Source organism: Aricia agestis, chromosome 15 (assembly GCF_905147365.1).
Source record: "Aricia agestis chromosome 15, ilAriAges1.1, whole genome shotgun sequence".
Lineage (NCBI taxonomy): Eukaryota > Metazoa > Arthropoda > Insecta > Lepidoptera > Lycaenidae > Aricia > Aricia agestis.
Genome location: NC_056420.1, coordinates 11,258,686 through 11,278,009, shown reverse-complemented (window position 1 = coordinate 11,278,009; position 19,324 = coordinate 11,258,686). Strand labels below are relative to the sequence as shown.

General features: G+C 37.5%; 1 protein-coding gene across 1 annotated transcript; it reads left to right on the top strand.

The window, feature by feature from the left end:
* Positions 1 to 3,402: 3,402 nt before the first annotated feature.
* On the top strand, positions 3,403 to 18,759 carry LOC121734511 (aldehyde dehydrogenase, mitochondrial). The gene is made up of 11 exons (XM_042125135.1): positions 3,403 to 3,553; positions 4,435 to 4,583; positions 6,222 to 6,318; positions 8,223 to 8,391; positions 8,679 to 8,827; positions 9,812 to 9,914; positions 12,179 to 12,355; positions 13,231 to 13,349; positions 14,201 to 14,365; positions 17,416 to 17,550; positions 18,475 to 18,759. The coding sequence occupies exons 1-11, from the start codon at positions 3,455 to 3,457 to the stop codon at positions 18,643 to 18,645; spliced, it is 1,533 nt and encodes a 510-aa protein (XP_041981069.1). The 5' UTR covers positions 3,403 to 3,454; the 3' UTR covers positions 18,646 to 18,759.
* The last annotated feature ends 565 nt before the right edge of the window (positions 18,760 to 19,324 follow it).

Below are 19,324 nucleotides of genomic sequence, written 5' to 3'. Positions count from 1 at the left end.
AGAGAGGCAGTCTAATGAAAATTGTAACAACTTTTATTTGACAGGTCGTCAAAAGTCGTCAATCGTTTTTATGCCCTTTCGGTATTTGCAATTTATTATTTAAATCGTATGTTATTTTCAACAAATACTATTATATATAACAATAATAACTTGTGCTATGAGTGATTGCAGTGTAAATCATAGGAATAATCCTGAAAAATATACATTTCACCCGTAATTAATCTTCATGTCCTAATTGCTACGATGTGTTTATTTTTGCTATATTCTGTCTTTAGTTCTCTATTTCAAATAAAATATTGTGAATCCTCCCTTTTACTTTCATATTTTGCGTAACTAAAGGTACTATTGTTCTTATATTACACAAATTTTGAAGAATAATTTTTCATCAAAATTTTTTACATATACGCTAGTGCTTGAATCAAATTTATCGATATGCTTATCGATATTTTACAATAGCATAAAACTAAAATAAAAATAATTTACCTTTACATTTATCACCTTAATTAAGCCCGGTCGCACACTATCCGAAATTTCTGATCAGAAAAATTCGGACACCCGGCGGAACGCACTCTGTTCATACATTTTGTTGTAGACCCATAATACTAAAAGAATTTGCATGAGCGGGGCGCGGCGTCCGAATTTTTGTGATTAGAAATTCGGATAATGTGCGGCCGGACTAAAAAGGACATATTATCTTATTTTAACTAATAGTATATTATATTATAGCTAATATAATATAACTACTATAATATAGAGTGACTTTAAAACTAGAGGAAGGTTTATATTTATATATCATAATAATTTGTTTTACAGATTCCCTCAAGATCCTCTAATAAGAGGAAAATGGCTGAAATTAATTGGGCGTGTTGGTTGGAATCCCAAGAAAAAATCAACAATATGTAGCAAACATTTCATTGAAAATTTTTAAAGAAAAAGTAGAATAAATACTATTTTGGTTAAAGGAGCTATCCCAACTTTATTTGTGCCAGTAAGTTTGACATACTGTTGCACTTGTTACTGAAGCAATTATTAAAAATAAGCAATTATAAGCAATTATTGCTTTTTAGTTCATTTAAGATTATACCTAAATGAACTAAAAAGTATTAAATAATCCTTATTCTGTACCAGTCCTAAGTATATAAGTTGTAGTTATACCGATTCTATCAGAAAACTGGCGATTAGGTTAGCTGGTACCGATTGCAAAATAATGAAGATTGAGAACAGAATTAATACTGAGTACAGAATAAGAATTGTCATTACCTTGGAAGTCGGTTTAAATTTTTTGTTTAAAAAATGATAATTTTACTCTTTTTAGCTGTCCTTAAGGTTTTCAATACCTAGAGTTGGTGTTTTAAAATATCAAAATCAAAATTGCTTTATTTCTGAACAAATCTAAAATAAAATATATTTTCAGAATACATGGTGCCTACTAACGGTTCGGGAACTAAGCCGACGAGAAGAACCGTAAGAAACTCGCACGGAGCCCACTTTTTACCAAAAAAAGCGAGAAAAAAAATACCTAATCTTTTATAATAAAATTTACAATGCTGTAACTAAAAATTATACAATGTAAACATAGATAGATACATAATAATTGTAAGTCATGTAGAAGTAGTCTTGCAAGCAGTAATTCGGCATTCCCAAGATGTGCCATCGTTTATGAAATCATTGACCTTTTATTAGGCTTTGGCACAAAACGTTCTTTGACTACTTTTTTAAATTTATTAATCGAAAGATTTTGAACGTTTTCTGGGACCATATGTTCCCATTTGAATATCAAGGAGTCACCTCGATTTCTCATGGTTTCCATCACCAGACCACCACTTTTGTGAACATGATACCTACTCGGAATAATACAATGTACAACAAAAGAAAAAAATTTGAAAATCAGTTCATAAACGGCGGAGTAAGCGTTGAACATACATAAAAAATATATCCACAGCCGAACGTCTAGACTCCTCCTGTTTGGAAGTCGGTTAAAAATAATTATAATAAAAAATATTATGATATTTTATGATATGTATTTAATTTAAGAATAAAATATAATATACTATGTGTGTTGTTTAGTTTCAATGTAAGGATATTTACCAGATAGATTTTACCTGAGTAATAAATAAGTAACTTTATAATGTGTTATGTGTATATTATTTACCCCTATAAGAACCTCATGAGTCATGTCATAACATATCCGACGATTGAAAAATCATTCCAAAAGAAAATGTGTATCTACTTTTCAATCGTCACCTTTTTTTGCCAATTAAAATTTATGATACCTAATTTGAAATACAAATCTGTCAAAGTTGCATATTATTTATTTCTTATAGAAACTCAGGTAAAATAACTCGAACGGACTAAACTATCGATAGCAAATTACTACCTATACTATCGATAGTAAAATATACATCACTAGCACACGCACACATTGACAGATCGAAAATGGTCTCGCATTTTTGGGTTGTCAGGTGGTCTTTACGACAGTATATATTAAGTCTATGATTCCAATAGAAAAAAAAATGTAAATAATATAATTATTTGTATTTTGTTTTTTGAAAATAAAATTACGGCTTTTGTTGATTGTATTTATACTCAAATTGAAAAAAAAAAACTGACAAAATTGACGTTGACGTTTATAATCAGTAAAGTTGTCAATAAAAACCAGCCAAGTGCGAGTTGGACTCGCCCATGAAGGGTTCCGCAGAAGCAATAAGGTTTATTTTTATGAAATTAAGAGGTTTTTGATTTATTTTCATATTTCAGTTGATTTAATGAAAGTTAAATTAATTAAGGTTTACCATTCATGACGTTTAAAAAAAACTACTGGCTAGATCTCGTTCGAACCAATTTTCGTTGGTAGTTTTTGTAGTAATGTACATCATAAATTTTTTTTAGACTTATCACTTTAGAAGTTAGAGGGACACACATTTTACTACTTTGGAAGAGTCTCTCAGCTCTCTCTCGCAAACTATTCAGGTTAAAAAATAATAATATTACGAACCTCCATATGATATTTTTTGAAGACCTATCCATAGATACCGTACACGCATAGGTTAGATGAAAAAAAAAATTTTTGCTTCTGTTGTACCTACCTACCCCTAAAGTTTTTAATAATTTTCCACTTTTGTATCAAAATCTTAATGCGGTTTACAGTTTACATCTACTTACTAAGTTTCAATAGTATAGCTCTTATAGTTTCGGAGAAAAATGGCTGTGACATACGGACGGACAGACAGACAGACATTGCCGAATCTATAAGGGTTCCGTTTTTTGCCATTTGGCTACGGAACCCTAACAATCTGACAAAATTGACGTTGACGTTTATAATCAGTAGAAGGTGTTAAAAAATGACATAATTTTTATGATTTATCAGTTGACTGTTGAGTGTTGACAGTTCACAGTTGGTGTGGAACATTGATTGCCGTCGGTTTCGCAGTTTTTATCAAAATATAATATAAAAATGTTTCGTAATATAAATAAAATTGTTCACTTACAAAAAGCTAACTTCGCTTCAGCTGCACCGGCTCCCAAAACGAATCCTGAAATTCTGTATACAGGGGTAAGCCATTCATAATGCTTTAGGTAAAAATAACTACAGGTTATCGGCTACCGGTATCTGCCAAAGAAATTGTAAATAGAGCTTATCTATCTTCGCACAGCATAAATTATGTATGCGTATCTACCAATGTTAAATTTTACTGACTCCTATACTTACTTAATCTTGTTCCCCTTTATCGCAACGTATATTTTGATCTTCAAATATGAAATATTCCGTTATTATGTTTGTATTTATTGCATTGTTAGATATTATGCGTCGCTAATAGGCACCTTCATCAATCAGCATAGCCGTCGTATTTGCCAAGTTTATAACAGCAAACGTTTACGTAGAGATCCATTTTCTTTTCACAAACATTATTGGAACGTAACTACGACTTGGCAAGAGCGACACGATATTATATAAAAAATTATAGGGATTAGATGCTGTTTCACCACTTCCTGATGAAGTGCCAGATAGGCTTATCCACAACTTTTTTGACAGATTCTCCATACACTATATTTCTGTCAAGTTAAGTAGTGGATAGCCTATCCAGCACTTATCAGGAAGTGGTGAAACAGGCCCTTAGAGTTTTAAATTCAACTATATGACGCCTGCAACTCCGTTGCGCCAAAACTCGTTTATCGCGCGGAAACCGTACATTTTTCCAGGATAAAAAGTATCCTGTGTCCTTTCCCGGGACTCAAAGCATCTCCATATCAAATTTCAGCAAAATCGGCTCAGCGGTATGGGCGTGAAGAGTAACAGACAGACACACTTTCGCATTTTAAATAATATTAGTAAGTAAGTAAATTACAAAAACTCTACATGGTGCGTAAACCACCATACCATGCTTATTATGAAATCGCCGGTCATCAATTTACAAGTAATATGTTATTTTCCAGCTATTCATAAACAACGAGTGGGTGAAGTCAGCTGATGGGAAGACCTTCCCCACGGAAAACCCGGCCACCGGCGAAGTCATAACTGAAGTCCAGCAGTCTGGCAAGGCAGACATTGATAGAGCCGTCCAAGCCGCCAAGGAAGCATTCAAGTAAGTATCGGTTTTAATTATTGACTTGAATTTTGGTCTCAGTTTTCACCAACCGCTCCGTAACACTAAGTGTCCCCTAGAAGTATTTTTGGGTCATGTATCTCCTAAGACAAAATATATAATAATTTTACTTGACACTACAAATAAAAAACTTTTATTTGTAGTGTCACAAATCCTAAAGATTAAGGTTTATATTACTTATAGTAATTTATCATTGTCATTATCAAGTTACTTTGTTGGTTAGCTGCATTAAAATATCAGTATCATGCGTGCCTTTTGGCGCTATGGCTTGCAATTCGAAAATCTTATCACCAGTGCAATGATGGACTCTTATTTTATCGCATCGTGTTTTCCGACGTGTGCCGATGGAAGTCAAAATATTAATCCTATGATTATGATTATTGTGTTGTTGGTAACTGTTATTAATTTTGCTTAAGTATATTGTAATTGTTATTTATTTTCCTTCAGATAACATTTTGCTGTGTAAAACTCTTGACATCATGATAAAGATGATCGTGCGATTTTGCACACGAGAATTTTTTCAGACTCATTGCCTATGTTAGTAAACAAAATATCAAATTTTGCACACGTATCTTAGCACTTAGCGTACTTAGCACAATGCCTATTAATAGGAAGTGCGGCGCACATACAGTCGGCATGGCGCGGCCATACCGACTGTATGTGCGCCGCAGACTCGATCACACAAAAGTGTGCCGAATGCGATCTCAATTAATAATTAATATCAATCATAACAACGTTTAATAAAAAATATAATAAATTGCAAAATTTCTGTATACTTAATATTATCTTAAAGTCATAACTTATAATTATTAATTATACTTCCCAGAATTATTTTGTATGTTATGTTAAAGTTAAAATATGATTCGGTCTATGCTATTATAGCACAGAATAATTAGTCAGGGCCCCCGCCACCATATGTGCAATGCGTGCAATGCACACGGGCGCTATCGTCACCGTACGCGGCACCGTGTCACGGTGCCGCGTACGGTGCGTCGCTATTCAGTCGATATTTGCGCTCGAACGAGAGTGCTTGTCTGGATAATGGATATGGATCGCGAAAAAATTATTCTCTTGTTGTTACTAAGACGAAGATTGAAAAAAAATCATTAAATATTTTTTGAAGGCGGTTAAAAAGAAACCGAGGAAATTTTATCTATTATTTATTATAGATAAAATTTCCTCGGTATACATGACAATATTTGCATTACGCGACTTTGATATGTATTTTCATATTATGCCTCGTTTAAGTTTGGACACAAATTTTGTTCGGAAGTTTCACCAGAATAGGGGCGCGCGGTGCACCGTACACGGTGCGGCGCCGTACCGTATCACGGTGGCGGCGTCGTGCCGTAACACGGTGGCGACGCCGTGCCGTGTCTGATGGAGACGCAGCCTTACGGGGGCCCTGAAATTAGTAGTACCAAGCTATAGTTAGATAGGCAGCGTAAGTATTTCTTTTGAATTAACAAAAATCGTGTCTCTGGCAAAGATCGAGTTATAAGGGTGATTTTTGACTGTTGTTTTACATGAATCAGAATTTGTTAGGAACTATTTCGTCGTGTTCGGGTAAAAACCATGCTTCTTCGTCAGGAAGTCTCATAAAGTTTTTTTTTTCAGATTCGGATCACCATGGCGAAGAATGGATGCCTCGCAGCGGGGACGCCTTCTCAACAAGCTGGCTGACCTCATTGAGAGAGACAGGGCGTACTTAGCGGTAAGAACTAAGATCTAAAAGATTTTAAAGTATTGAAGGAGCAACCTTAATGCCTTGTTCAAACCTACGCGGTCGCGTAGGTTTGAAGTCGCTTGGTCAAGCGACTGCGAAGCGGGAGCGTCAAGTTGCGTTTTTTAAAACCATTTGACAACTTGACGCTCCCGCTTCGCAGTAGCTTGGTCGCGTAGGTTTGAACAAAACACTCTGATTTAAAATATACAGTCTAGAAATCTCTATTTATCACATAATACTTTATAACTATGTTATGTTACCCGGATCGTTATTACTTATTAGTAATTCAATTACTAGTAGAACTCAACGACGGAACAGGGGCCGTACCACGAAACCGTTTTGAGACGAAAACAATCGTACGAAAATGCCGCGTCCTACTCTAACAAACGTGAAATTACGTTGTTAGAGTAGGACGCGGCATTCTCGTCCGATTGTTTGAGTCTCAAAATTGTTTCGTAGTAGGCCTACAGAATATTTATTATATAAACATACAAAATATATAATCATTACCTATATCCTTCTTTTGGACCTAACTCAGCAATTCTGTGATTGCATTGCATTTGCATTGCACTTACTGGCTTTGTCTAAATATAACAGCTTGGTTCGTTGACTAGGCCAGCTACATGCTGAAAACTGTTTTGTGAATGTGCTGTGTGCATATCATAATTCATAGTACAACTAGAAGAACTAAGAAATTCAGACTTTGAAATAGTATAATTTATTGATTTATGCATTAAAACTTAACAGACAGACAAATTAAAAATAAAGGATTTTAACTAGCAACTTAAATTGCAAGGAAATTCATTTATTTCGCGGTAACTATACAATATTTTTTCACAATAAGGACTATCCTATGTCTGTTCCCGGAATTCAATGTATCTACATACCAAATTTAATCCAAATCAGCTTAGCTGTTTAAACGTAAAGAAGTAACAGACATATTATAATATACACTTTCGCATCATAGTAGGTATTACAATTTACAACGGAATGGACGAAGTACCGATTAGTATGAATAAATACCTATTTAGTATTTACCCATTAGTTCTGCATACCACTCCATTAACATATTTATTATAATGTCCAACCACATTATATTATCTAACATTTACAAAACATTACATTATTTTCATATTAATGTTATTTGTTTAATGCTTTGTTAATTTCAAACAAACTAAAATTTATAAGCAGAAAATTAAATAATATAAATACATAAAACAAAAACATAAAACCATTAAAATATTTTCATTATTGGTTTTATATCTTAATGATGAACTTTATGTGTACTTAATTTACATACTTACATAATATTATTAATATTTAGTTAAAAACTACGAGTTATAAAAACTAGTTAGAAATTATACGTGGAAGAGCCATGCTTCGGCACGAATGGGCCGGCTTGACCGGAGAAATACCACGTTCCCACAGAAAACCGGCATGAAACAGCGCTTGCGCTGTGTTTCGCCGAGTGAGTGAGTTTACCGGAGGCCCAATTCCCTTTCCTATCCTCCCCTATTCCCTTCCCTTCCTATTCCTACCCTCCCTTATTACCCTATTCCAACTAACTATTGTTTCCCCTTTCCAATTGTTCTCTCACCTCTTTCCAAATGGTCTTTCACGTCTTTCCAAATAGTCTTTCACATCTTTCCAAATGTTCTTTCACCTCTTTCCAAATGTTCTTTCACTTCTTTCCAAATGTTCTTTCACCTCTTTCTAAATAGTCTTTCACTTCTTTCCAAATGGTCTTTCACATCTTTCTAAAATATGTTCTTTCACATCTTTCCAAATAGTCTTTCACCTCTTTCCAAATGTTCTTTCACTTATTTCCGATAATTAATATTTCACCTCTTTCCATTCTTTCATTTAGGTATATCCAACTGTTCTTTCTTCAGAGTCTGGAGACCCTGGACAACGGGAAACCGTACCAGATCGCATACCACGTGGACGTGGGCAGCGTGATCAACAACCTGCGGTATTACGCCGGCTGGGCGGACAAGAACCACGGCATGGTGCTGCCCACTGACGGCAATTACTTCGCGTATACCAGACACGAGCCTGTTGGTGAGTTAAAGTGCTACTGGGGCTATGCCCGTTTTTACCAAATGGGGCGGCAGTTGGTGAAAACGCCAAACAATTAAGCACCATTAAGTTTTAGGTAGCAGTTGTAGGTGAAAACTTACCCTCAGAAAAAGGTGCTCTTAATGAGCGCTAGATGACTTTTAAAGTTAGGATAAGTAGTTGGTGAAAAAGTTTAATAAAATTCCAAGCTAATGAACTGTTTTTTGGTACTGTTATCCAGCCCCGAGGGCTTTTAAAACACATACAAACTCCTGTTTCTCATTCACCAGGTGTGTGCGGTCAGATCATCCCATGGAACTTCCCGTTGCTAATGGCGTCTTGGAAGCTGGGCCCGGCGCTGGCGACGGGCAATACGGTGGTCATGAAGCCAGCGGAACAGACTCCACTGACTGCGCTGTACTTGGCGCAGCTTGTTAAGGTGAATTGAGCCTTAGTTAGGGCTGTATAGGGGCGAAAGTGCAGAAGAAGCCAGCGAAACAGTAGGCCTACTATAAAACCGTTTTGAGACTCGAACAATCGGACGAGAATGGCGCGTCCTGCTCTAACAACGTCATTTCACGTTTTTTAGAGTAGGACGCAACATTGTCGTACGATTGTTTGAGTCTCAAAACTGTTTCGTGGTACAGGCCCTGACTCCACTGACTGCGGTATACTTGACGCAGTTGGCTTTTTTTTATGAAATAAGGGGGCAAACGAGCAAACGGGTCACCTGATGGAAAGCAACTTCCGTCGCCCATGGACTTTCTGCCGGCCTTTTAAGAGGGAATAGGGTAATAGGGGAGGGTAGGGAAGGGAAGGGAAAAGGGGAGGGTAGGGAAGGGAATAGGGTAGGGGATTGGGCCTCCGGTAAACTCACTCACTCGGCGAAACACAGCGCAAGCGCTGTTTAACGCCGGTTTTCTGTGAGAACGTGGTATTTCTCCGGTCGAGCCGGCCCATTCCTGCCGAAGCATGGCTCTCCCACGTATATGGTATGGCTGGTATAGGGACGAGAAAAAAGCCAAGGCTTTAAATCTCGTGGTACGAGATATTTGACATATTCAATATCAAGTATTCGAGATACTAGAATGGGAATTCCAAGCTCTAACTGTGGACTAGCTGACTAGTAGAATTATTGTTACGTAGTAACAAAATCGCACTAATGTGTGGATACGAATCAGATGTATGTACTATATATTAATCATGTACCTACTTATGCATGCTTTGGAATTTGGATCTTAATGTAAACAATACACTATGGTGTAGTGTATTGTTAAGATCTGATTTGTCATTGTATTTCTTCATTGTGCGGTTACTACGTGGTTCGTGACTTGGTTGACTTATCATAAATTAAACAAGGACAAAACAGTTCTCAAATACAAACTGTCTGTAGCTAATTTAATCAAACCTGTTCTGGTTTCAGGAAGCTGGTTTCCCCGCTGGCGTGGTGAACATGGTCCCCGGGTACGGAGACGCGGGCGCGGCGCTCGTTGACCATAAGGATGTCGACAAAATCGCCTTCACAGGTATATCCTGAGCCAGCGGCCTTACCCATTGCGAGGCCCTTTGTCTTCCAAAAAACACCTTGCGAGGCCCCTGCAAACGCGAGGCCTCAGGCGATTGCTCTTTCGCTACTCCCTAGCGCCGCCACTGGGCTGAGCCTAACTTTATGATCGCTTGACGAAAATTTAAGGGAAATGCACAATTTTAAGGTTCTTTTGGTGGGACAAAGTGAGGGCAGGAGACGAGAGATAATTGGTAGATCGGGGGTCCAACAGGTCGTTATTGTTAGATCGTAATAACGCATACGTAAATCGCCAAGACTGTAACATGTTAATGGTCGATAGATATGCCTATTGCCTCCTCCAGTTTCACTGATATGCGCACACTGACCTCCATTATACAAGTACGCTGGATTTATGATACCCACCTGCTTTTTGTGCCTATTTGAAGCGGAATCAGCGCCCCCAATGTGGGGGAAGAGAACTAAATCTGACGTAACTGGCTGCTTAATCGCTATTGGTTTTAGAAACTAGTATTAGTTCCAAGTACTGCCACTACTGCTATCAGCGCCAATATGGCGACTTTTAAACGTCATTTTTACGTCAAATTTAGTTTCTGCTTCAAATAGGCACAAAAACCAGCAGTAATTTCAAAGGGTATCGTAAGTCCAGCTTACTTGTATAATGGAGGTCAGTGTATGCGCAGCCTATGCTTTATAATCAACTAACTGTTGCCCGCGACTTCGTCCGCGTGGACTTCAGTTTATAGCGCGCGGTGTCAACAAACTTGCTGTCAAATGCTTTTTAAAACCCTGGTACCCCTTAAACCAAAATACCCAAAACAGCTGTGCAGTGTGCACATAATATATTTTTTTTTTAATTAAACTTTTTATACCAAATTTTAAAGCTTATTTAATATTTAGCTTTACACAACTTAGCTGCATTACACAACTTTAGCCTTACCCATAAACTATTTAGTATTTATTATTAAATGACGACCTCTGTGGCTCAGTGGTGAGCGCGTTGGTAGCTCAAGCCGGGGGTCGCGGGTTCGAATCCCGCCGACGGAACAAAAAGTTTTTCAAAGTTCCTGGGTCATGGATGTGTATTAAATATGTGTATCATATAATAAAAATCTTAAATTTAAGTATAGTATAAAAAAAGTATTAAATATATATCCGTTGTCTGGTACCTGTAACACAAGTCCTTCAGGTACTTAACACGGGGCCAGACTGACGTGGTGTGATGCGTCCATAGATATTATTATATTATCATTATTATTGGTAGGCTGTTGTTTCTGATATCTATGTTGGTAGGTGAGTTCGTGTATAACAATCGAAAGAAACGAAAAATTTAACTCAACATGATACCACCTCTTATAGAAATACGTATGAGCAAGCGATAGCGCGCTCTAGGTGACTCTTGGCGCCTTTTTCCAGTAAAAAGTAGCCTATGTCCTTTCCCAGGCTTTAGACAAAATTTCATTACAATCGGTTCAGTAGTTTTGGCGCTGTTGTTATCTGCTGCTACTGATAACAACTGCTGCTACTGATATCTATGTTGGTAGGTGAGTTATTAATAAATCACGTGTATAACAATCGAAAGAATCGAACACCAAACTCATCATGGTACCACCACCTCTTATAGAAATACATAATTATGAGCAAGCGATAGCGTGATCTAGGCGACTCTAGGCGCCATCTGTTATGAGTTTTTGGAACTAACTTAATTTGAACAAATTTACTCATTTTCACCCCCTTACAACCCCTTTTTCCAATTAAAAAGTAGCCTATGTCCTTTCTCAGGCTTTAGACTATCTGTGTACAAAATTTCATTACAATCGGTTCAGTAGTTCTGGCGTGAAAGCGAGACAGACAGACAGAGATACTTTCGCATTTATAATATTAGTATAGACTAGACTAGATGATGCCCGCAACTCCGTTGCGCCAAAATTGGTTTATCGCGCGGGAACCGAACATTTTTCCGGGACGAAAAGTATCCTATGTGCTTTCCCGGGATTCAAGGTATCTCCATATCAAATTTTAGCCAAATCAGTTCAGTGGTTTGGGCGTGAAGGTGTAACAGACAGAAAGACACACTTTCGTGTTATAATATTAAGTATGGATTTTGTCACTAAGCGTATATTTGCGTTAGCGGTTAGCAATAAAATAAAAATACTCAGAACTATTTATTATCTATTATATATATTATCTATATATTTATTTATTATATACAGATATATTTAAATATCCTTATACTTTTTTCTAACCCTCCAATTACTTTTACAGGTTCCACGGAAGTGGGTAAACTGATTCAGCGCAACGCCGCTGGAACTGTCAAGCGGGTGACGCTGGAGTTGGGCGGGAAGTCGCCCAACATTGTATTCGCTGACGCCGACTTGCAATACGCGGTCGACAAAGCCCACTTCGGCTTGTTCTTCAACATGGGACAGTGCTGCTGTGCAGGTATGCTATACCGGGAGAGAGATGTAGTTTGAATAATATTATGATGCATAGCTTTACATAATATTATACGAACCGGTGGTAAGCATCATGTAGGACATTCTGAAAATATTTATTTTCAATTTATTCAGAAATAAAAACAATTTTGATTTTGATTTTTTGGTAAATATGATTGGTAAGCATGGTTGCTATAATACCATTAACTCGTCGATCGTGGAAAAACGAGACACAATAGAATTTCTATTGTGACTCGGTCACCGGTGATCGTATGGGGCTTGATGAATTAATGTTCTTAGATTCAAAGATTTTGTTTGCAAACTAAGTAATTATTAATATACAAACACTTATTAAAAAATAGTTGCACAACGTAGATCTATTTAAAATCCGCTGACTTTGTGATGTGATTTTAACAATATGCCGGACAAATACATGCAGTCCTTGAATTATTTGCTGTGTGAATGAAACAAGTATGGAATACAAAAACGTAAATGTAGGTCTAGCTATCTTCTGTGGCTGTAAACCGATTTGGATAAGGTCCCGGGAAAGGATATAGAGTAGTTTTAAATACCAAAAATGCACGGATCCCGCGCGAAAGATTTCGGCGCAACAAAGTTGCGGGAACACTGTATGTTTTCGCAGAATAAATTACTAGTTATTTGACCGAGCTTTGCTCGGTATTCGATAAAACACGAATAAAATTACATTTTCTAAAAATTATTCCTAGCTAGATCGATTTGTCGCCCCCGAGACCCCCTATATACTAAATTTCATGAGAATCGTTGGAGCCGATTCCGAGTTACCATTAATTCGGTTAGTTTTAAATCTTATATCTATCTAAAGATATAAGATTTAAAACTAACCGAAATAATGTTTTTCAGGATCCAGGATATACGTAGAAGACAAGATCTACGACAAATTCGTTGAGATGTCCGCGGAAAAGGCGAAGAAACGCATCGTCGGCGACCCCTTCAAAGCCGAAACCGAACAGGGACCGCAGGTAAACGCACATGCGTACCACTCGGTATTGCAGATTGACATTTCTACATGGTGTAACAAAACTAAATGATAATATTTTAGGGTGAGTATGTGTTCCTTATAATATAGATTTTACTGTGAAAATTGCAGCACTGAAAGAGTAAAAATTGTTTTTGTGAAAAACAGTTATTCTTTCAGCGCTGTTACTTTCACAGCGAACTCTATATTATACTAAACCCATACACACCCTAAAGTATTATCACTTAGGCCGGTATAAATAGTCAGTACTTAAGATGCGACCCGGTCTCAAGACGCGGTTTGGCTTTGTGATTGGTCCAAATTTTGACAGCCAACCATGGAATTTATGTTTTTTGTACATAAATTCCATGTGTTTATTTGGCTGGTGATTAGCATAGCGTGAAAAAAATGCTGTTTATTATGTTAGATATTAGAAATGTGTGAAGTATTTGCACAGGAATAACAATTCCAATACTTACTCATGTCTTTTTGGTTCCATCGAGTTTTTTCTTTCTCCTCCAAATCAATGAGATTATAGACTCTTTAACCCTACAGAAACTGTTTCAAAAGTGATTTTGTGGTGAAAGCAAAGACTTGATGGGACGATTCAACGATTTATTTACACTTTCGAAGTCGATGCCAGCCCCAAAAATTGCTAAAATCCTTAATATTGAATATTTGCTCATATTTAAGTTGGCTGGTACCGACGTACAGATGAGTCTTAGTGTCATATTACAAAATACTGGCTAATATGTATTAGTTTCGATTTGTCACGCGCCAAAACAGCCTATACCTACGCACTAACACAGCCTTGTTATTGGCCATATTGCTCAAGAAATAAAAATGTGTTTCTAGATCGACGGCGAGCAACAACAGAAGATTCTGTCACTCATAGAGTCGGGCAAGAAGCAGGGCGCGCGGCTGGCGGCGGGCGGCGGTACTCTCGGCGACCGCGGCTACTACGTCCAGCCCACTGTCTTCGCTGATGTTAAAGACGACATGGACATCGCCAAGATCGAGGTTAGTAGTTATCTAAGGTATAATCCAACTAACAAGGCACAGAATGTTGTACTTGATATTTTATATAAAGCTATGCGGCGTCGCTGCAGTGGCGATGTGACGCAATAGCAGGGACTGTGGCGCGCTTAACTCCCAGCCCCCCCCCCCCCCTCCCCTTATATACGCCCTAAAAAAGACGTTAATGCCTGGATGCATCAACCCATCACTACTTGTGATGGGTTATTAACAATTATAATGACAATTTAATTTAAAATGCATCCAGGCATTAAGGATGGTTCCGAAAAAATAAAAATTTACTACCCAAAAACAATTTTTTAAATTAAAATGTTACTCCAGTTTCCTTGTCGTACACTTTCATACTCGCATCCACATACACACCAACTTTAATCGTCTCTGTTTTGATCAACTCCGTATTTAAATCTCCAGCTTTCAATACAGCATCAATAGACGGACCGTAAAAATGATGATTATTGTATTTCTTCCTGAAATTCACTGCGACATTTCCTCTTAGTGTAATAGCATACTCGATGTCTACTTCTAGAGTTTGTCTCGTTGCTGTTAGTACTGCTCTAGCTGACTGTCCAGGCTTTAGTTCGATTTCTACACCACTTGTTGTACCAATAGTCACAGTTTCTGCTTTCTCTCCACTAGTGCCAAAAGTTCTACTAACAGATATGCCAGTAGTTCCAGACGCTTTGGCAATATTAACATTCAATTCGTATGTTATTTCTTGTGACAATGTTTTCTCTTCTGTTTTGGACCAGGCGTTTGATACACTATTTTCTACCGTTTGGGTAACACCTGCCGTTACTTTTATGGTTTTGTTCGAAGGGTTATCGAAGTCCTGTGACAGAACTTCAAGACTTTTGACACTGTTGCTTCTAACTTTGGCGGATTTTACTTGCAGTATCGTACAGACTTGCTCCCAATTATATTTCTTGTACAAATCGCCCCAGGGCGTTGGGCTTTTCAAGTACACATCCTTTGGTCGCTCGTGGTAATGGTTAGTCACTGCTTTCTTAAGATTTTCGTCGTCTATTCCAAATGCATCTACATATTTATCTGTTATGATATTCTTCTCATAACCACTATAGTTAATTATCACTTCCTTGTCTTTATTCACGTCAACATCGATTTTAATTCTTCCTTCAACTATTGTAAATGCAATTAGTAGTATAATGAATTTCATGTCTATTGTTACACGACTGTTAAAACTATTATCATTGTATAATATTATGAATTATCACTTATCATGCCAAGCTCGTTTCCTTGATCTTTAACCTAAGTATTGGTCACTGTAATTTATATGATACATAATAGCTATTTTTTGTTACATTTATCAATCTATACTAATATTATAAATGCGAAAGTATCTCTGTCTGTCTGTCTGTCTGTCTGTCTCGCTTTCACGCCAAAACTACTGAACCGATTGTAATGAAATTTTGTACACAGATAGTCTAAAGCCTGAGAAAGGTCATAGGCTACTTTTTAACTGGAAAAGGGGTTGTAAGGGGGTGAAAATGCGTAATTTTGGTCAAATTAAGTTAGTTCCAAAAACTCAAAATAGATGGCGCCAAGAGTCCCCTAGATCGCGCTATTGCTTGCTCATGCGAATTTCTATAAGACGTGGTACCATGTAAAGTTAAGTTTTTCGATTCTTTCGATTGTTATACACGTTCTATACTAATGTTATAAATGTGAAAGTATCTCTGTCTGTCTGTCTGTCTCGCTTTCACGCCAAAACTACTGAACCGATTGTGATGAAATTTTGTACACAGATAGTCTAAAGCCTGAGAAAGGACATAGGCTACTTTTTAACTGGAAAAGGGGGTTGTAAGGGGGTGAAAATGCGTAAATTTGGTCAAATTAAGTTAGTTCCAAAAACTCAAAATAGATGGCACCAAGAGTCCCCTAGATCGCGCTATTGCTTGCTCATGCGTATTTCTATAAGAGGTGGTACCATGTTAAGCTAGGGTTTTCGATTCTTTCGATTGTTATACACGTTATTAAGTATTAACTAAGAACTCACCTACCAACATACATTAGATATCAAATTCAAAAACAACAGCGCCAAAACTACTGAACCGATTGTAATGAAATTTTGTACACAGATAGTCTAAAGCCTGAGAAAGGACATAGGCTACTTCTTACTGGAAAAAGGGGTTGTAAGGGGGTGTTTATGAGTAAATTTGTTCAAATTAAGTTAGTTCCAAAAAGTGGAACAGATGGCGCCAAGAGTCGCCTAGATCGCGCTATCGCTTGCTCATATGTATTTCTATAAGAGGTTAAGTTAATATTTCGATTCTTCCGATTGTTATACATGTTATTAAATAACTCACGTACCTATAATTAACACTAAATAGTTTATGGCCTATTGGTATTGGCTATTGGGCAAAGCTAAAGTTGTGTAATGCATTATGCAGCTAAGTTGTGTAACGATAAATAAGCTTTAAAAGGTATAAAAAAGTTTAATTTAAAAAATCATATTATGTGCACACTACACGGCTGTTTTGATTTAAGGGGTACCAGGGTTTTAAAAAGCTTTTGACACCAATTTTATTGACACCACGCGCTATAAACTGAAGTCCACGCGGACGAAGTCGCGGGCAACAGCTAGTATCAAATAAATATTTAATAATGAATGTAGTATAAACTTTAGATCTTTAATTTTTTTTACATCCTACGTCTTCCACTCATATCATGAGGGTGATGGGATAGTTTAAGACAGAAGTAATAAGACGATCAACATGCAACCTAATGTATACTCTAGAACAGTATTTCCCAACCTGTGGTCAGCGGACTATTTGGGCTCGCGAGCATATGTTTGGGGATCCGCGGTATCACCTCTGTACCATACATAATACGTTTTTATTTTAACATATTAAGGGGGTCCGTATGCTTGAGTTCCTACGTCCGTGGCTGAAAAAGGTTGGGAAACACTTCTCTAGAAATATACACACATATACATACTGAAACAACTGCAAATAACAATTATTTTAAAATACATCACATAGACAAAACTACATATAACTCCCACCTCATCGTTTCAGATCTTCGGCCCCGTCCAGCAGATAATGAAGTTCTCCAGCATGGACGAAGTTCTGGAGCGGGCCAACAGCTCCGAGTACGGCCTCGCCGCTGCCGTCTTCACTAAAGACTTGGATAAGGCCAATCATATGGTGCAGGTGGGTTAAAAGGAGAAAATCGAGAGATTTCAATAGAGATCACTTAGGGCTCCCACACAGAACTGCGAATTCGCAACGCATCGCAAATATCTGCGACAAAATTCATAATAAAAGTAACATTACGATGCGATTCGCAGTTTTGTGCGGGTTACCAAAGCTTAATAAGGAAAGGGATGAATTTTATAATATAGTGATCAAAACATTGATTCCCTCACTAATAATAATAGCTGTCAGCTAGTATTTAAAACGTTATAAAAATGTTTTGTTTCTTTCTATCAAATGTCTTATTTACCGCCATAGACAAGGACAAAACTACTTGTATAGACAGATGGCAAGGTGCAGTGTAGGAATTCTATAAATGTCTCTCACACTTGTAGCTTTTGGAACATAGTTCCTATCTAGTTTCCACATTTACTATGCGTTCCTTTATCAATATTTATTTTACTACCATTTCTTATTATTATCAAGCGTATCTTTTACTCGAGCATAAAATATATTATCATAGCAATATTTTCATGCAGAATATATTATGTCAGTGGCGTAACAATAGGGTGGCAGGGTTGGCATTTATACATTGATTGTACCCGTTTTATTAACGTGACAATTTTTACTAACGGGATCCCCATCAATTTGCCACGAACCCCAAATGGTATAGTTACGCCACTGCAAGTAAGTAACAACACTCAGGGCCCCCGTAAGGGCTACTGGCGCCTGTGTGCAAAAAAAGGATATTGGAGCCCCTAAAGATGGCGATTTAGCGCTCCTAGAGGATGGCGCCCGTGTGCATTGCACACATTGTACATATGGTAGCGGGGGCCCTGACTACACTTCAATGTATGAAATTCTACGCTCTTCGTCCCCTTATGTATGTTTTAACAACATACCCCTGCTATATTATCCTTTAACCCCTTTAATATTTTCCAGGGGCTCCGCGCCGGTACAGTCTGGGTTAACGACTACAACGTATTCGGCAACCAGGTGCCGTTCGGCGGATACAAGGAGTCCGGTATCGGCCGCGAGAACGGCCCCTACGGCATCCGGAACTACACCGAAGTTAAGGCTGTCATCACCAAAGTGCTGGAGAAGAACTCATAAGATATCGGAAATAAACGCTTTGTAGTGTGGCAAAGCGCCGCCCCGGAAGTGCGCCATCTAAATTTAAAACTCAAAGGTGACTCTGACTGACTGACATAGTGATCAATGCACAGTCCAAACCACTGGACAGATTGGGCTGTTTGGCATGCAGGTAGATGTTATGACGTAGGCATCCCCCCGGTATATTTTTCTCTATGGCATCCCCTAAGAAAGGATTTTGATCAATTCTACTATCTACCCTTTTTAATTGTTACAATCTTATCATATTTACCTGTTTATATTATTGTTAATTTTGTATTTTGTACCTACCTATTACTCAACTATAATAATTTACAGTATAAATAGTTTAAGGTGATTTGATTAAAAAAAAAACTCCAAGGGGATAAAATAGGGGATGAAAGTTTGTATGAAACTTTGTAAATATAAAAACCGATCGGGCTGAGACCTTGATACCTAATTAATAATAATACTTCTTAACGCGAGCGAAGTCGCGAGCAAAAGCTAGTATAGCTACAATTCCGTACTAATTTCCAATCAGCAGAATTATAGCTATATGTCGCACTTGCCGGGGTGGCGCGCTTTGCCACACTCACTATACCAATACCATTGTAACTATAATGATGCTCACTTGTTGAAGACGCACAAATATGAGTGAAGCACTTAGGTTGACGCTTAGGTA

Coding starts and splice junctions, on each gene's coding strand:
- LOC121734511 (XM_042125135.1), top strand. CDS start 3,455: ATGTTTCGTAATATAAATAAAATTGTTCACTTACAAAAAGCTAACTTC. Junction 6,319..8,222: donor GAGACAGGGCGTACTTAGCG/GTAAGAACTAAG, acceptor TTCTTTCTTCAG/AGTCTGGAGACCCTGGACAA. Junction 14,366..17,415: donor TGGACATCGCCAAGATCGAG/GTTAGTAGTTAT, acceptor TCATCGTTTCAG/ATCTTCGGCCCCGTCCAGCA.